The following is a 16,599-nucleotide window of genomic DNA, read 5'->3' as shown; positions in this document are numbered from 1 at the left end:
AGAGGTTATTTTTTTCTAACCAATGAATTTTATAAACAGGAAATGAAGTCAGGCAATATAATTTGTTTTGCCCAAGACCACATAAAAGAATCACAGACAAGACTAGAAGCCCTCCCTCTTAAATGTTCCCTTTATTCTGTATTTAGCAAGGTCATGGAAATTTTGAAATGTAATTCAAACTACTGTTATTTCCTTTGTTTCTTTGCCCCTCAAGTAGAAATGGTGACAAGAAACCAGATCACAGTGACTGAATTTACCTTGATTTCCTTTCCCATTGTCCAAGAGCTTCAGATTCTGCTATTTGTTGTTCTCCTACTGGCTTATATGCTCACCATAACAGGAAACATTATCATCATTTTCTTAATATGGACAAATAATCGTCTTCAAACCCAAATGTACTTCTCCCTCAGTAATTTGTCGTTTTTGGACATTTTGTTCACAACTACCATAGCCCCAAAGTTACTAGCTTGTCTCTTAGAAGAGAGAAAAACCATATCCTTTTCTGGCTGCATCACTCAAACATACTTCTATTTCTTCCTGGGGACAGTAGAGTTCATTCTTTTGGCTGTCATGTCCTTTGACCACTATGTGGCCATCCGTAACCCCCTGCACTACACCATCATCATGAATAGTAGAGTCTGCCTCCTGCTGGTTCTGGGCTGCTGGGTGGGAGCCTTCCCATCAGTGCTATGTCCAACTATTGTGGTGTCCAGGCTGCCATACTGTACTGAAGAAATTAGTCACTTCTTCTGTGACATCACCCCTCTGCTACAGGTGGCCTGTATTGATACTTGTTTCATTGAGATGATAAACCTCCTCTTATCTTCCCTTGTGGTTTTAAGTTCTCTGGTGCCCACCACTGTGCCCTACACCTACGTCATCTCTACTATCTTGCACATCCCCTCAACCCAAGGACAGCAGAAGGCCTTTTCCACCTGTGCTTCTCACATCACCGTTGTCTCCATTGCCTATGGGAGCTCTATCTTCATGTATGTGAGACCCAATCAGAGCTATTCACGAGATTTTGAGAAAGTGACTGCTGTTCTCACTACAGTAGTGACCTCTTTTCTGAATCCCTTCATTTACAGCTTGAGAAACAAAAGGTAAAGGAAGTCTTGAGGGAGACAATAAGCAGAATCGTCTCATTACATTCCAAAGGAACACAACACTAAGCAATTTCAGGACATCTATGCTTTCTCTCTGTGGCATTTTGTTCTGTGACAAGTAGTGTAACTGCAGCCTGAGAATCTGCAGGCAGGACAAGTAAGCATCACACACCATCGATTGTGAAGTATCGTAATCTTGTTCATTGAGAAACAGAAAAAAGCAAGGATTCTATGTTTCTTTAGTCTCTGTTCATGTTACAAAGCTTGTGTGGCTTTCAATGAGATTATACATATAAAAGTCACGTTATCACCACATGTAGAAAATGGTAGAGTGGCAAGCAGAGAGTTTTCACCAGCTCTGAGGAGCTCCCCTTTTGATGATTATGTTAAGAAGCATGATGTTTAATTCTGCTAGCCACACATTGGGTTGCCATGAGTCAGAATTGGTTTTAATATGGCAAAGAAGCCATATTAAAACAACAATTGGTTTTAATATGGCAAAGAAGCAAGTTTAAAAGATTAATGAATAAAAGACTATGGTATACTATTTCCAAGAAGGTTTATCCTGGAAGGTATGTGCCTACTGTGGCATTGGAAACCTCGAGTTATCTTTATCTGGTTCCTTTAAATATTTTATTTAAATTACTTACTTCCCTTTTTCTGACTGTAGGCTCATGAAGCACATTTGTACCTATTTCTGCTTACCCATAAAGCTTGCCTATTTAGAGAAAATAATCTGGTCAAAGCAAAGATTATCTAACCCCTCTAGCCACTGTTTGGTTGTAAATTAATTACTATCCTATTTTGAGTAATCTGAATCTATCTCTGAATGATGGGTCTATTCAGTGTGATGACAAACTGAAATGTGATGACTCCATTAATATAAGATGACCCTGTAAAGAATCTATCTGGAAAGAAGAATCACATTTTAAAGTTATTATCCTACTATATAAGCATGTGCATAATTCTTTTCTTCAAACTTTTACCTTCTGTTGAGGTTTTATTGGTCAGAAAGGGCAGTGTGTCCAGTGTAGCCAGGAATGGGTAGGATGCAAGAGGCTGTCGGGAAGCAGGGTTAGAAAGATAGATGTGACCCATGGAAGTTCTGACCCTGTGGATGGGTATCTTAGAGGACAAAAAGGCTTGATTTACATCAAAGAGAGTTAGATGTTTAAAAACTAAGTATAACCTTAAGAACTGAAGTTGGATTCAACCCAACACGGTAAGTATCAAATTCCATCTATGAGAAGAATTATAATAACATTAAAAAAAAAAAAAAAGCAGTTCCCAATATCTAAAAGGAGTCCCTGGGTGGTATAAATGGTTAAGCACGTGGCTATTAACTGAAAAAGTTGGTGGTTTGAACCTACTTAGAGATGCCTTAGAAGAAAGACTGGTAATCTACTTCCAACAGATAATAGCCACTGAAAGCCTTCCGGAGCACATTTCTACTCTGACATACATAGGGTTGCCGTGAGTTAGAATTGACTCGATGGCAGCTGGTTGGTTGGTAATATCCAGAATTGAACTGATGTTCTCAGACAGGTCTCGATGTTATTACAAGTTGATCCGATCCTTACAACTAATCCATATTTTTCTCCTGTAGGAGACAATTTCATAGAACATCCACTTCAAAGTCACTGTGCAGCACAAAATACCAAGTATCTTTCTTTCTTCAGAAATGAATGACTACTACCTCTTTACCAATTACAGCATTATCTTATTCTGGTTTTTTCCTTCCCTTATAGATAAGATATATCCAGATGCCCAGTCATAGAATTGCCCCCTCTTTATGATAGCACCCAATTTAGACCAAGCCTCTACTTTCTCAACCCTCTCCACAAGTTCCCAACCAAAACCCAAATTCTATAATAGGTTCTCTCTATCACCCTCTTTCTGGGACACACCATGATTCCCTATGCTATATGTTCTCTTTTGCTGTAATGAGTAATAAACCCCACTTGTTCAACTATAGGTACACGTTCCTGGTGGCCTTTGGCATAAGGGCATTGACACATAGCAGGATATACCAAACAAAACAAAATAAACCCACTGCTGTTCAGTCAATTCTGACTCATTGCCACCTTATAAGACTGAGTAGAACTGCCTCATTGGGTTTCCAAAGAGCAGCTGGTGGATTTGAACTCCTGAACTATTGCTTAGCACCAAACTCTTATCCACTGCATCACCAGTGCTCCTAGCAGGACATAAGACCTGATAAAAGACAGAACAAACCTTAAAGTTCCTGAATGTAAATTACAGGATATCTAAGAAACCCAGAAAGAGGAAAAAGTGGATAAAAATACAAGTTGATGTAAGAAAAACAGAGCCATGGAAAGGACTGAGTCTCCCTCCTGCTTTTCATCACTTGATGAGTTTGACAATCCCTCAAGGAGAAGAGATCAGCCATTAAATAAAAACCTCCCCATGTAATACAGAATTGTATTAATTGTGTCTCTGTTGTCTAAATAAAAAGTTACATAAAGCTGTGTTTTTTTACTGACAAAATTGTTTTTGTCTTTCTTGGTTATCCAAACTGACTACGTTATCAAAGCCCTAGCTTAAAGAGCTCCATTCCAGTGTTCCTCTTCCCAAATACCTAAAAGTAAGTGGGCAGAGCAAATATTTGTTTTTTAGTCGGCTGCCAGAGGCCTGGGAGCACACCAATTACAGAGGAAAACCAGTAACTCAGCTGGAATGAAAAGACAATTACTCTGATTAGGAATCGTGGATAAAGCTTGTGCAACTCTGTAATCAAAGAAGTCCAATCTATTTTTATTTATTTTCTCCCTAAAATCTTATTTTGATTTTTCATTCTCCCTTTGTATCTGTCCATTTTTTTAAATCCTATTGACTTTAGGCTCTGAGGTTTAAAACTTACATCCAAAAATGTGTGTTTAAATTCATTTATGGATTCAATCTACTAAATGGATCCTTATTTACTAGATTTTCTCATGCCATTTTTTGATACTTGGAAAATATTAAATTATCTAAGATCTTGACTGTTATAAAATCAATGACTTTATGTCTGCTTGAATATCTTTTCCTTCTATGTTTTTCTCCCTACTTTTAATCATTGTCACCATTGGCCTAAGAGATCTCCAAATGTTTCTTAAACACAAGCTTCTATCCTATAGACTTAATGTTAAGTCCAAATTATTTATGTAATGATTTTATATTTCTATTCATGCACCTGATTTTGACATCCTGCTAAAGATATGATTCAAGTAGCTGTATCTGATTTCAGTGATGTATTTAAAAATCTCAAAAATGCATCTTCTCAGACCATAAGGCCATAAAAGTAGAAATCAAAACAGAAAAATCAGAGAAAAGAAATCAAATACTTGGAAACTGAACAATACCCACCTCAAAAAAGACTGGGTTATAGAAGACATTAAGGAGGGAGTAAAGAAATTCATACAATGCAATGAGACTGAAAACACTTCTTATCAAAACCTCTGGGACACAGCAAAAGCAGTGCTCAGAGGTGAATTTATATCAGTAAATGCACACATACATAAAGAAGAAAGAGCCAAAATCAGAGAACTGTCCCTACAACTTGAACAAATAGAAAGAGAACAACAAAAGAATCCATCAGCCACCAGAAGAAAACAAATAATAAAAAATAAAGCAGAATTAAATGAATTAGAGAGCAGAAAAACAATTGAAAGAATTAGCAAAGCCAAAAATTAGTTCTTTGAAAAAATTAACAAAATTGATAAACCATTGGCCAGGCTAACTAAAGAAATACAGGAAAGGAAACAAATAACCAAAATAAGAACTGAGATGGGCCATATCACAACACACCCAACTGAAATTAAAAGAATCATATCAGATTACTACGTAAAATTGTACTCTAACAAATTTGCAAACCTAGAAGAAATGGATGAATTCCTGGAAAAACACTACCTACCTAAACTAACAGAATCAGAAGTAGAACAACTAAATAGACCCATAACAAAAAAAGAGATTGAAATGGTAATCAAAAAACTCCCAACAAAAAAAAAAGCCCTGGCCCGGACGGTTTCACTACAGAGTTCTATCAAACTTTCAGAGAAGAGTTAACGGCACTACTACTAAAGGTATTTTAAAGCATAGAAAAAGGTGGAATACTACCTAACTAATTCTATGAAGCCAGCATATCCCTAACAGCAAAATCAGGTAAAGACACCATAAAAAATGAAAATTACAGACCTATATCCCTCATGAACATAGATGCAAAAACCCTCAACAAAATTCTAGCCAGTAGGATTCAACAACATATAAAAAAAAATAATTCACCATGACCAACTGGGATTTATACCAGGAATGCAAGGTTGGTTAGAAATAATATTAGAAAACCAATTAATGTAATCCACCATATAAATAAAACAAAAGACAAAAACCACACGATCTTATCAATTGATGCAGAAAAGGCATTTGACAAAGTCCAACACCTATTCATGATAAAAACACTCAGCAAAATAGGAATTGAAGGAAAATTCCTCAACATAATAAAGGACATTTATACAAAGCCAACGGCCAAATCATCCTAAATGGAGAGAGCCTGAAACCATTTCCTTTGAGAACGGGAACCAGACAAGGATGCCCTTTATCACCACTCTTATTCAACATTGTGCTGGAGGTCCTAGCCAGAGCAATTAGGCTAGACAAAGAAATAAAGGGCATCCGGATTGGCAAGGAAGAAATAAAATTATATCTATGTGCAGACAACATGATCTTATACACAGAAAACCCTAAGGAATCCTCCAGAAAGCTACTGAAACTAATAGAAGAGTTCAACAGAGTTTCAGGTTACAAGATAAACATACAGAAATCAGCTGGATTCCTCTATATCAACAAAAAGAACATTGAAGAGGAAATCACCAAATCAATACCATTCACAGTAGCCCACAAGAAGATAAAATACTTAGGAATAAATCTTACCAAAGATGTAAAACACCTATACAAAGAAAACTACAAAGTACTACTGCAAGAAACTAAAAGGAACCTACATAAGTGGAAAAACATACCTTGCTCATGGATAGGAAGACTTAACATTGTAAAAATATCTATTCTATCAAAAGCCATCTATATATACAATGCCCTTCCGATCCAAATTCCAACGACACTTTTTAATGTGATGGAGAAACAAATCATCAACTTCATATGGAAGGGAAAGAAGCCTCGGATAAGTAAAGCATTACTGAAAAAGAATAAGAAAGTGGGAGGCCTCACCCTACCTGATTTTAGAACCTATTATACAGCCACAGTAGTCAAAACAGCCTGGTACTTGTACAACAACAGACACATAGACCAATGGAACAGAATTGAGAACCCAGATATAAATCCATCCACATATGAGCAGTTGATATTTGACAAAAGCCCAGTGTCAGTTAATTGGGGAAAAGATAGTCTTTTTAACAAATGGTGCTGGCATAACTGGACACCCATCTGCAAAAAAATGAAACAGGACCCATACCTCACACCATGCACAAAAACTAACTCCAAATGGATCAAAGACCCAAACATAAAATCTAAAATGATAAAGATCATGGAAGAAAAAATAGGGACAACATTAGGAGCCCTAATACATGGCATAAACAGAATACAAAACATTACTAAAAATGACAAAGAGAAACCACATAATGGGGAGCTCCTAAAAATCAAACACCTATGCTCATCTAAAGACTTCACCAAAAGTGTAAAAAGACCACCTACAGACTGGGAAAAAAACTTTCAGCTACGACATCCCCGACCAGCGCCTGATCTCTAAAATCTACATGATTCTGCTAAAACTCAACCACAAAAAGACAAACAACCCAATTAAAAATTGGGCAAAGGATATGAACAGGCACTTCACTAAAGAAGACATTTAGGCGGCTAACAGATACATGAGGAAATGCTCTCAATCATTAGCCATTAGAGAAATGGAAATTAAAACTACGATGAGATTCCATCTCACTCCAACAAGACTGGCATTAATCCAAAAAACACAAAATAATAAATGTTGGAGAGGCTGTGGAGAGATTGGAACATTTATACACTGCTGGTGGGAATGTAAAATGGTACAACCACTTTGGAAATCAATTTGGCATTTCCTTAAAAAGCTAGAAATAGAACTACCATACGACCCAGTAATCTCACTCCTTGCAGTATATCCTAGAGAAATAACAGCCTTTACACGAACAGATATATGCACACCCATGCTTATTGCAGTACTGTTTACAATAGCAAAACGATGGAAGCAACTAGGGTGCCCATCAATGGATGAATGGATAAATAAATTATGGTACATTCACACAATGGAATACTATGTATCGATAAAGAACAGTGAGGAATCTGTGAAACATTTCATAACATGGAGGAACCTGGAAGGCATTATGCTGAGTGAAATTAGTCAGTTGCAAAAGGACAAATATTGTGTAAGACCACTATTATAAGATCTTGAGAAATAGTTTAAACTAAGAAGAACACATTCTTTTGTGGTTATGAGAGGGGGGAGTGAGGGAGGGTGGAAGAGGGTTATTTACTGATTTGATAGCAGATGAGAACTACTTTAGGTGAAGGGAAGGACAACACTCAATACAGGGGAAGTCAGCACAACTGGACTAAACCAAAAGCAAAGAAGTTTCCTGAATAAACTGAATGCTTCGAAAGTCAGCAAAGCAGGGGCAGGGGTTTGGGGACTATGGTTTCAGGGGATAGCTAAGTCAACCAGCAAAATAAAATCTATTAAGAAAACATTCTGCATCCCACTTTGAAGTGTGGTGTCTGGGGTCTTAAATACTAGCAAGCGGCCATCTGAGATGCATCAATGAGTCTCAACTCACCTGGATCAAAGGAGAACGAAAAACACCAAAACACCAAGGTCACAAGGTAATTATGAGCCCAAGAGACAGAAAGGGCTACATGAACTAGAGACTACATCATCCTGAGAGCAGAAGAACTAGATGGTGCCTGGCCACAACCAATGACTGCCCTGACAGGGAACACAACAGAGAACCCCTGAGGGAGCAGGAGAACAGTGGGATGCAGACCCCAAATTCTCATAAAAAGACCAGACTTAATTGTCCAACTGAGACTAGAAGGACCCCAGTGGTGATGGTCCCCAAACCTTCTGTTGGCTCAGGTCAGGAACCATTCCCAAAGCCAACTCATCAGACATGGATTGGACTGGACAATGGGTTGGAGAGAGATGCTGATGAGGAGTGAGCTACTTGCATCAGATGTTGGCATCTCCTGTCTGGAGGGGTGATGGGAGGGTAGAGGAGGTTAGAAACTGGGAAAATGGTCATGAAAGGAGAGACTGGAAGGAGGGAGTGGGCTGATTCATTAGGGGGAGAGTAAATGGGAGTACATGGTAAGGTTATATAAGTTTATATGTGATAGACTGACCTGATTTGTAAACTTTCACTTAAAGCAAAATAAAAATTACTTTTAAAAAAATGTCTAAAATGTTTTACTTGCTTTGAGGAAACCCACATTCCATTCAGCTTATACAGTGGAGGCCACGAGAGGAGGAAAAATTATGTTCAAACACCCAGTGGAAGGTGCTTTCACTTTAATACAAAGGATAGCTCAAAGGAAGGACTATAAGGGCTATGGAGCCCTGGTGGCACAGTAGTTAAGAGCTCTGACTGCTAACCAAAAGTTTGACAGTTCGAATCCACCGGCCACTTCTTGGAAACCCTATGGGCCAGTTCTACTTTGTCCTATAGGGTTGCTGTGAGTTGCAATTGACTCGACAGCAATGGGTTATCAGGGCTATACATGGATTGAAATATTTTAAAGAGAGATTTTCAATAATTTCTTAATTAATTTATAGTTTACTTGTACTTGAAATGTTTTTAAGACTGGAAGGAAATACTCCCCATTATTAACATGGATTTCTCTGGGTGATGCTAAGGGTGGCATGGTTTTCATTATTCTACTTTTCTACATTTCTGTACCAAGAATGTATAAAATTTTAATGTGAAAAAAATTTGGTTTGTTGAATGAGAATTTTTTGAAGAAGTCAGTGAAACTCGTTTGCACACTGATGTCCTAGAACCTATTAAGAAGTGACTCTCAGATTTTGTGATATAAATAGAAAAAGTATATTTTATTCAACTGTTTTAAACTCTCAAGTTTCATGCTCTTAAATTTGGTGCCCATTTCAGAAGTAAGGAATAAATATCTAAAACGTCCTGCTTTGTAAAAGCCCAATTATTTTTTACCTTATTATTATAGTGAAATGCCCTAAGGATTTCCTTTCTCCTTGAGTTCAAAGTTTGAAAATTAATCCTGAGGAAAATGTGTTGAGCCAAAGTGAGTGGGTTGCAACATTTACTGGTTTCCAGCTGTCTCCATCTGCAGCAAGTTAGTGATGAAGTTCCTAAGTGGTCACAGTAAAGAATACAATAATTAATCTGGTACTTTCTGTCCTATCTCCAGTCTAAATAAATCACAGCTCTGGGGCGGAATTGAAATTACTCATATAAAAATTATAAACTTAACCCATTAACAAAGGATGATTATCAAGAGATTCAGGGTCTCACCTCAAGTGACAGTTCCATAAACTTTGAAAGAATGAATATTCATGATGTACATACGACATGATATGACATAGCTCACTTTGGTGCCATGTTATAAGTACAACATTAGGAGAGAATCTGAAGCTACATGATACACTGTATCTTTAAGCAAGAGTTTCCAAATAATTTTGAAAGCCACCAAATTCTATCCAGTCATCCAAGTCAGAAACTGGAGGAAATTATGGACACCTTTCTTAGAGTCCAAAATGATTGGTCAGGTCCTTTAGTCTACTTCTTATCTATCTTTTAAGTCTGACTTCTCCCCTTCACCCTTAACTTAATGCTGTTTCAGAAATTAAGGACTTTATTGTGCCTCATGAGATTATTGTAATGGACTGTTAATCAATCTCCCTCTCTCCACCCAATCTCCATCTAATTAAATCTCCATATGTTAGCCATGATAACTGTCTAAAATACAAATATGATCAGATAGCATTCTCTCAGTGGTTCCTAACGACCTCTAACAATGTGCCATATAAGACCTTCATTTTCTGTCCCTCACCTACAATTCCAGTCTCACTAACTGCTCCTTTCCTTGATGCCAGTCTCACAACATAACTTGAACTTCCCAAAAGCTCCATGCCTTTCAAAGCTTTTTATCTTTTAAAATTCTCTTTATTCTGACATAACTGTTTTCTCCCCAGCACTACTCCCACTAGTCTGCCTAAAACATTTTCCTTATCCTTTCAGAGTCGACCAAAGTGTTACTTTCTCTACGATGGTATTCATGTCTCCCTCATATCCATGAAGATTAAAGCACTCTTTTCTGTTGCCATAGCATTGCTTGCCTATGTCTATCAAGCACACATCAGTTGTCAATTTTGTAACTGCCACCTGAGAACTTCACGAAGACAGTAATTTCTCCTAATTTATTCATTTATTTCTGTATCTTTAGTGCTGAGCACCAGATTAGTTACATTTAATAAACATTCATTCACTCATCTTCTCCACCAATGTTAATTTAACATCTAAATGTGCCAGAAATATGTCCTGGCACTGAGGATTCAGCAATAAACAAGAGAAAGTTAGTCCTTGTTCTCATTGGGTTTGTGTTCTAGTGTGCAAGAGGGACAGTGCAGATAAATAAATTGGAACACATAGTGATCAGTGCTTCACAGAGAATTGAACTTGGGTGAATGGACTGAAAGTGAGTCACAGCTACTTTACAGTGCATGTTCAGAGAACAAAGTCTGAGATGATTTACATGAAGATTTAATAACAAGAAGTCAGCCATGAGATGATCAGAAATAAGAAAAATCCAAGACATTCAAAATAAAGCAACGGCTAGAGCAAAAGTCCTTAAAAAGGACTGAGTTTGACATGCTCATGAATGAATAAATAAGACAATGTGATTAAGGATGATGAATAACACAGGAAGGAAGTCATTGGAGGGTTTTAGGCTGAAAAGTAGTATAATCTCATTTATACTTGTAAAAGAGCATTCCAGGTGCCATATTAAGAATGCTGTTGTTGTTAGGTGCCGTTGAATCAGTTTCCACTCATAGCGACCCTGTGTACAACAGAACAAAACACTGCACGGTCCTGCACCACCCTCACAATCATTGTTAAGTGTGAGCCCATTGTTGTCAATCCATCTTGTTGAGGGTCTTCCTCTTTTCCACTGACCCTTTACTTTACCAAGCATGATGTCCTTCTCCAGGGACTGATCACCCTTGATGACATGTCCAAAGTATGTGAAACGTAGTCTAATGCAAGCTGAGAAAATTGGTAGGAGGCAAAGCAGAGGTCCAAGCTAGAGATGGCAGAGGGTTAGATTAGAGCTGTGGCAATGAAAAAGGAGAGAGATAATAGAATTTGGAATATATTTTGGTGAGAGAATACTATGACATATATACCTAGCCACATCTGAATCTCTCCTAGACTCAAAGTGGTCCCTGGCTACACTAAACTCTAAATGAGGAAGATAGGAAAAAATCTGCAAATAAGCTCATCTAAAAAAAATTTTTTTTTAACTACATAACTGCTAACCAAAACAAAGTGCTTTACTTTTAGTATAAAGAACCAAGGAAGGATTTCCACTACTACAGATGGTAAACCTAGAGACTGAACTAACTTTTACACTGAAGATAACTAAAATATCTGGTTTTAGCACAATTCTCTAGATCGAAACCAATAATCCTGTTGCCATTGAGTCAATTCTGACTCATAGCGACAATATAGGACAGAATAGAACTGTCCCGTAGGGTTTCCAAGGTTGTAAATCTTTACAAAGGAATATTACTACATCTTTCTCCCACAGAACATCTGGCGTGTTTGAACCTCCAACTTTTCAGTTTGCAGCCGAGTGCTTACCCACTGCACCATCAGGGCTTCTCTATTGATCTAGCAGATAAAATATATTTAGAACATCAAAATTAACAAGCTCAATATAATAGATTTATATAAGATCCATTATCAAACAATCTAGAAAATACATCTAATCCAAGTCCATGTGGAAACATACAAAATTTCTCACATATTGTATCATAGGAAATCAATAAATTTCAAAAAAAAAAAATGAATAAACTTCCTTCTTAGAGGAAAGCCACTAGGTTAGAGATCTCCAGTTAAATCATTTCTAAAGACTTATTTGACAGGAACTTTATGTGGCTTTCCGGATAACTCATGGACTGAAGAGAAATTTTTAGTGGACATTGTAAATATTTTTAACTGAAAGATAATGAAAGAGAACTTAGGGACTTCAGCTAAAACTTTATTTTAGTTTATAAACTTTTATTAACAAGAAAAGAAAGGTAAAATTAAGCTAAGCATCCAAAATTAGATGTTATAAAAATAGCAATTTTGTAAAGTAAATAAAAATAGTAAAGCAGAAATGAACAAGAGGATCACCAAAGCCAAATGAAAGTCTTTAACAACTCTCATAAAATGTAAAGGAACTGTGTTTAAAAACAAAAAAGTCAAAACAACATTATCAATGAAAGGACAAAGTAACAAGAGACTAGGTTGAGATTTGTAAAACCATAGGAAAGTATAATAAATAACTTAATTAAAAAAAATTGAAAACTTGGACAAAATGGCTAATTACCATGTAAGCTCATTAAATATGACTTAAACAAAAAGCCAAATAAATTACTAACCATTTGAAGAAAATTAATTGATAGTCAGCTGGCTCCTCACCAAAAGGCGCTAGATACGGGCAATTTTACATGTGAATGTTCCAAATTTTAAATGAGCAGATAAACATTATATAAAACATTTCAGAGAAGAAAAATAGAGCTACCTAACTTTTGTTAACAAGGAGATTGGACATGTTATTCCACAGTGGGGGCTGTTAACCTGTTGGTGCTGTAACAAAGTACCTCAAATTTAGTGGCTTAAAACAATAAGAATTTATTATGTTGCACTTCTGGAGATAAAAAGTCTAAAATGTGTTGGCAGGACCACCTTTCCTCAGGAGACCCTAGGGGGAATCCATTTCCTTACCTTTTAGAGTTTCTACAGGCTGTCCACAATCCTTGGCTCTTGACCCCACATCACTCTGATGTATGCTTTCATCACATCACATCTTCTCTGAGCCACCTGCCTCCCTCTTATAAGGACACTTTGTGATCACACTGGGACAACCCAGATAATACAGGATAATCTTCCCAACTTTAGATATTTAACTTAATCAGATCTGCAAAGTTCTTTTTGCCATTTGTTGTTCTTGTTGTTAGTTGTTCTCAAGCAGATTACAACTCATGGTGACCCCATGTGTTCAGAGTGGAACTGCTCCACAGGGTTTTCAAGACTGTGACCTTTTGGAACGGGTCACCAGGCCTTACTTCTGAGGTACTTCTGGGTGGATTCAGACCACCAATCTTTTGGCTATTAGTTGAATATTTAATGTTTGCACCACCCGGGGCTCTTTGCCATATAAAGTAATATATTCATAGGTTGCAAGGATTAGGACTTGTATATCTTTAGGACATAATCCTTTCCTTTCTAATCTATATATGTCATTATTTTTATATATTTCTAGATTCGATTTGCTAATATTTTATTACATATCACTTCAGCAATTACACAAAGCCAGATAAATAAAAGGCTTGACAAGACTCCATGGGTATACTCACATAAGGCTTTAATACAGGGAAAGGTACAGCAGGCTACAGACACTGATGCAAAGAGGCTCAAGACTTCCAGGCATTGCTTTCAGAGCTTTCCTAACTACAAATAGCTTTTCAGTATTTTTCTTTCTTTATCTTTTTAACATTTATAAACCAGAAAAAGTAGAAGGATAAACACCAAAAACACTAATTATTTGACCATTCAAAGAAATACAGGTATCGTTTTAAAGAAACATTCCTGTTTATCGAATAACACACGACAAGTATGTTCGTAATCATGCACAAGCTTAAGAACTCTTTCACAGCTTTTCACCACTGAAATTTGAACTTTATGAAGGGTACCAATAGATTGATGCCATGTAACAATTAATTGCTTACTAACTAAATCTAGTTATTTCTCTGTCCAGTTAGCATCCATCAGAAGATCTTGATGGCGGAAGGGAGTATGTAAATTCAACACTTTTCATTTTAAATATCAGTATTAATATCACTTTTAATATTACTATTAATATCAGTATTATTATAGGTTTTATAGCAATTACATTATCATGAGTTAGACTAAGATCATTCCAAAATAAATCAATTAGAATTAAAATAATATTCTCTCATACGTCTTAAGAAAATCAGCCCTTGCTCATATACCAAATGTTGTCATAGACTGAAGTAAAATCAAGGGCCAAGTCACAGTCAATTCTAGACTCCAAGCCTCTTATGAGCATTGGCACATATCCCTTTTCATACTGACAAGAGTGGGCTCCCAATTGACCTGATTTTCAAGCAATGACCATATTCTCATAATTGGTAGTATCCTTGTCAAGCTTAATAGGCCTCCAATTCCTATTCTACACTGTAAAACTAGTATCATCCAAATGAATTCCATAGATAATTTCAGATTGAATGCTTCTTAAATTGCACTAATGGGTAAGTCTGCTGTTTGTATATGCATGGGTCTGAGAAGTTAGGGATCACCCATGCAAATTACTTTTTCCATTTATAGATTCCCACAGAGTATGAAGACCATAAGCTACCAATAAATTCATTCCATGTGCTTCCACTGCAAAGACTGCAGGTTATTTTCTTTAAGCTACTTCCGCTTCTATCTGGAGGCGCACATGCAATAGCACCACTGGGTCAGTGTGCACATACAATCTTTCCCATCTTGGTCCCTAGCATGTTGTCTGACTGTCTTTTGAGTTCATCTATTTTTCTAAAACCAGGTTATCTGTCCAAACTTCTTGCCATTCTTCACCATCTTTCCGAAATAACAGTTGGCCTTCTAATGTTCAATTTGGACCCAAGTCTTTTTCCTCAGTATATCTCTTTTCATCAAAAACATTGAGCTTTTCGTAGACCTGTATCAATTTTACTCAAGCCTCTTTTACAGCATTTCAGCCAATGTTAGTTTATCCACCACACTGAGTGCTAATTCTTACTTTAGTACAGTATACATTTTTGATCAAAAAGTATACAGCTAAAGTGGCCCACAAACAGACCTTAGTTTGAGTATGCCGAAAAATTTTACATAACTATCATCAGTGAATATCTTGGTTTTAAGAGGTGGATATGGGCGTCCACCAAGTTGCCCCGTAACATTGATTTCAGTCAAACATTCTTTACCTTGGTTATCACCATCCATCCACAAAACCATGGTCTATGGTGTTAGGGTACTATGACAAGCGCAGCAGACACTTTATGTCCATTTTATATGGTCACCTTTCTCAACAGATCACGACCTAGGTTAATAGCTGCACAGTGGTCTCTGGCTTTGTTTTGAACAATGTCCTTTGGGAGCACTCGGGAGGCAACAGTACACACATTACGTCTCAAAAGGCAAAGCAATGTTAGAATTATTCCGAACATTTATCTACAAGATACAATTAAAAAAAAAACCCAGTGCTGTCGAGTCGATTCCGACTCATAGTGACCCTATGATACAATTAGTGTCATCCAAATACTTTACATAGAGGACTTCAGATTGAATGCTTCTTACACTGACCTAGAACTTTAGTTTCAAAAACAGAAGCAGTTTTCACCAGGCTTTGTTTTTATGGGCATCTGTGAATATAGCAAAGATAATCATTCTCTTGCTCTCAGCTTCTCAGCTTCTCATGAGCTATCCAGGTAGTATGTCTTTCCATCAACATTCACTTCTCCTTCTTTCTCTTTGTTATTTGCTATTAATGTTTATCAACACCCTTCTCCTTGAGGTGTGACTGTTATATTCAGCAAGTGGACTGACCCACAGAGCTAGCAATAATATGACTCTGGCCAGTATGATTCTTCATCCAGTCCTAGCCATAAGGAGAGAGTTAGATAAGTGCAAGCTTATAGAAATGTCCACTGGGTAGAAAAAATAGAGATGTCATTAATCCAAGACTGGACATGTAAGTAGAAGGAATAAGCCATCCCAACATTCTGTTAGGATTTTGGACGGTAATACTTAAAGGTATTGCTATGGTGTCATGTTAAGGAATTGATTCTTCTTTTGGAACTCGTTAAGTGTAATTCAGGTCCATGTCTTGCAGGATCAGGAAAAGAAAAGGAAATGTTTGTAGAATTAGAAAAAAAGTTTAAGCAATTTGTTGTGTCACTTCAGAACTCCCTTCCATATCATCTCCTCAGTAACTCCACAATCTACCCAATGGTGACCCAACCCCCTTAACCATATTTACTTAATCCTGCAAGTCATTCCTCTTATCTCATAGTAAACAGAGGTCTCAAATGTCCATTCCAATTTTCAGTTAGTCCATTGCTTTGTTGATGGTAAGCTATGAGATAAATTCATTGGATTTGGTGGGCTTTAGCTCATTGTTACACATACAGTAAAACAGTTTCCTCGATGAGGTTATAAATGAGCAAGGGTTACAA

General features: G+C 36.9%; 1 protein-coding gene across 1 annotated transcript; it reads left to right on the top strand.

Moving 5' to 3' along the window:
* The first annotated feature begins 324 nt into the window (after positions 1-324).
* On the top strand, positions 325-1,107 carry LOC126061096 (olfactory receptor 6M1-like). Its single transcript, XM_049857444.1, has one exon. The coding sequence runs from the start codon at positions 325-327 to the stop codon at positions 1,105-1,107; it is 783 nt and encodes a 260-aa protein (XP_049713401.1).
* Positions 1,108-16,599: the final 15,492 nt, after the last annotated feature.

Source organism: Elephas maximus, chromosome 17 (genome assembly GCF_024166365.1).
Source record: "Elephas maximus indicus isolate mEleMax1 chromosome 17, mEleMax1 primary haplotype, whole genome shotgun sequence".
Lineage (NCBI taxonomy): Eukaryota > Metazoa > Chordata > Mammalia > Proboscidea > Elephantidae > Elephas > Elephas maximus.
Note: the sequence above shows the minus strand (reverse complement) of the source record. Positions and strands in the feature narration are given on the sequence as shown.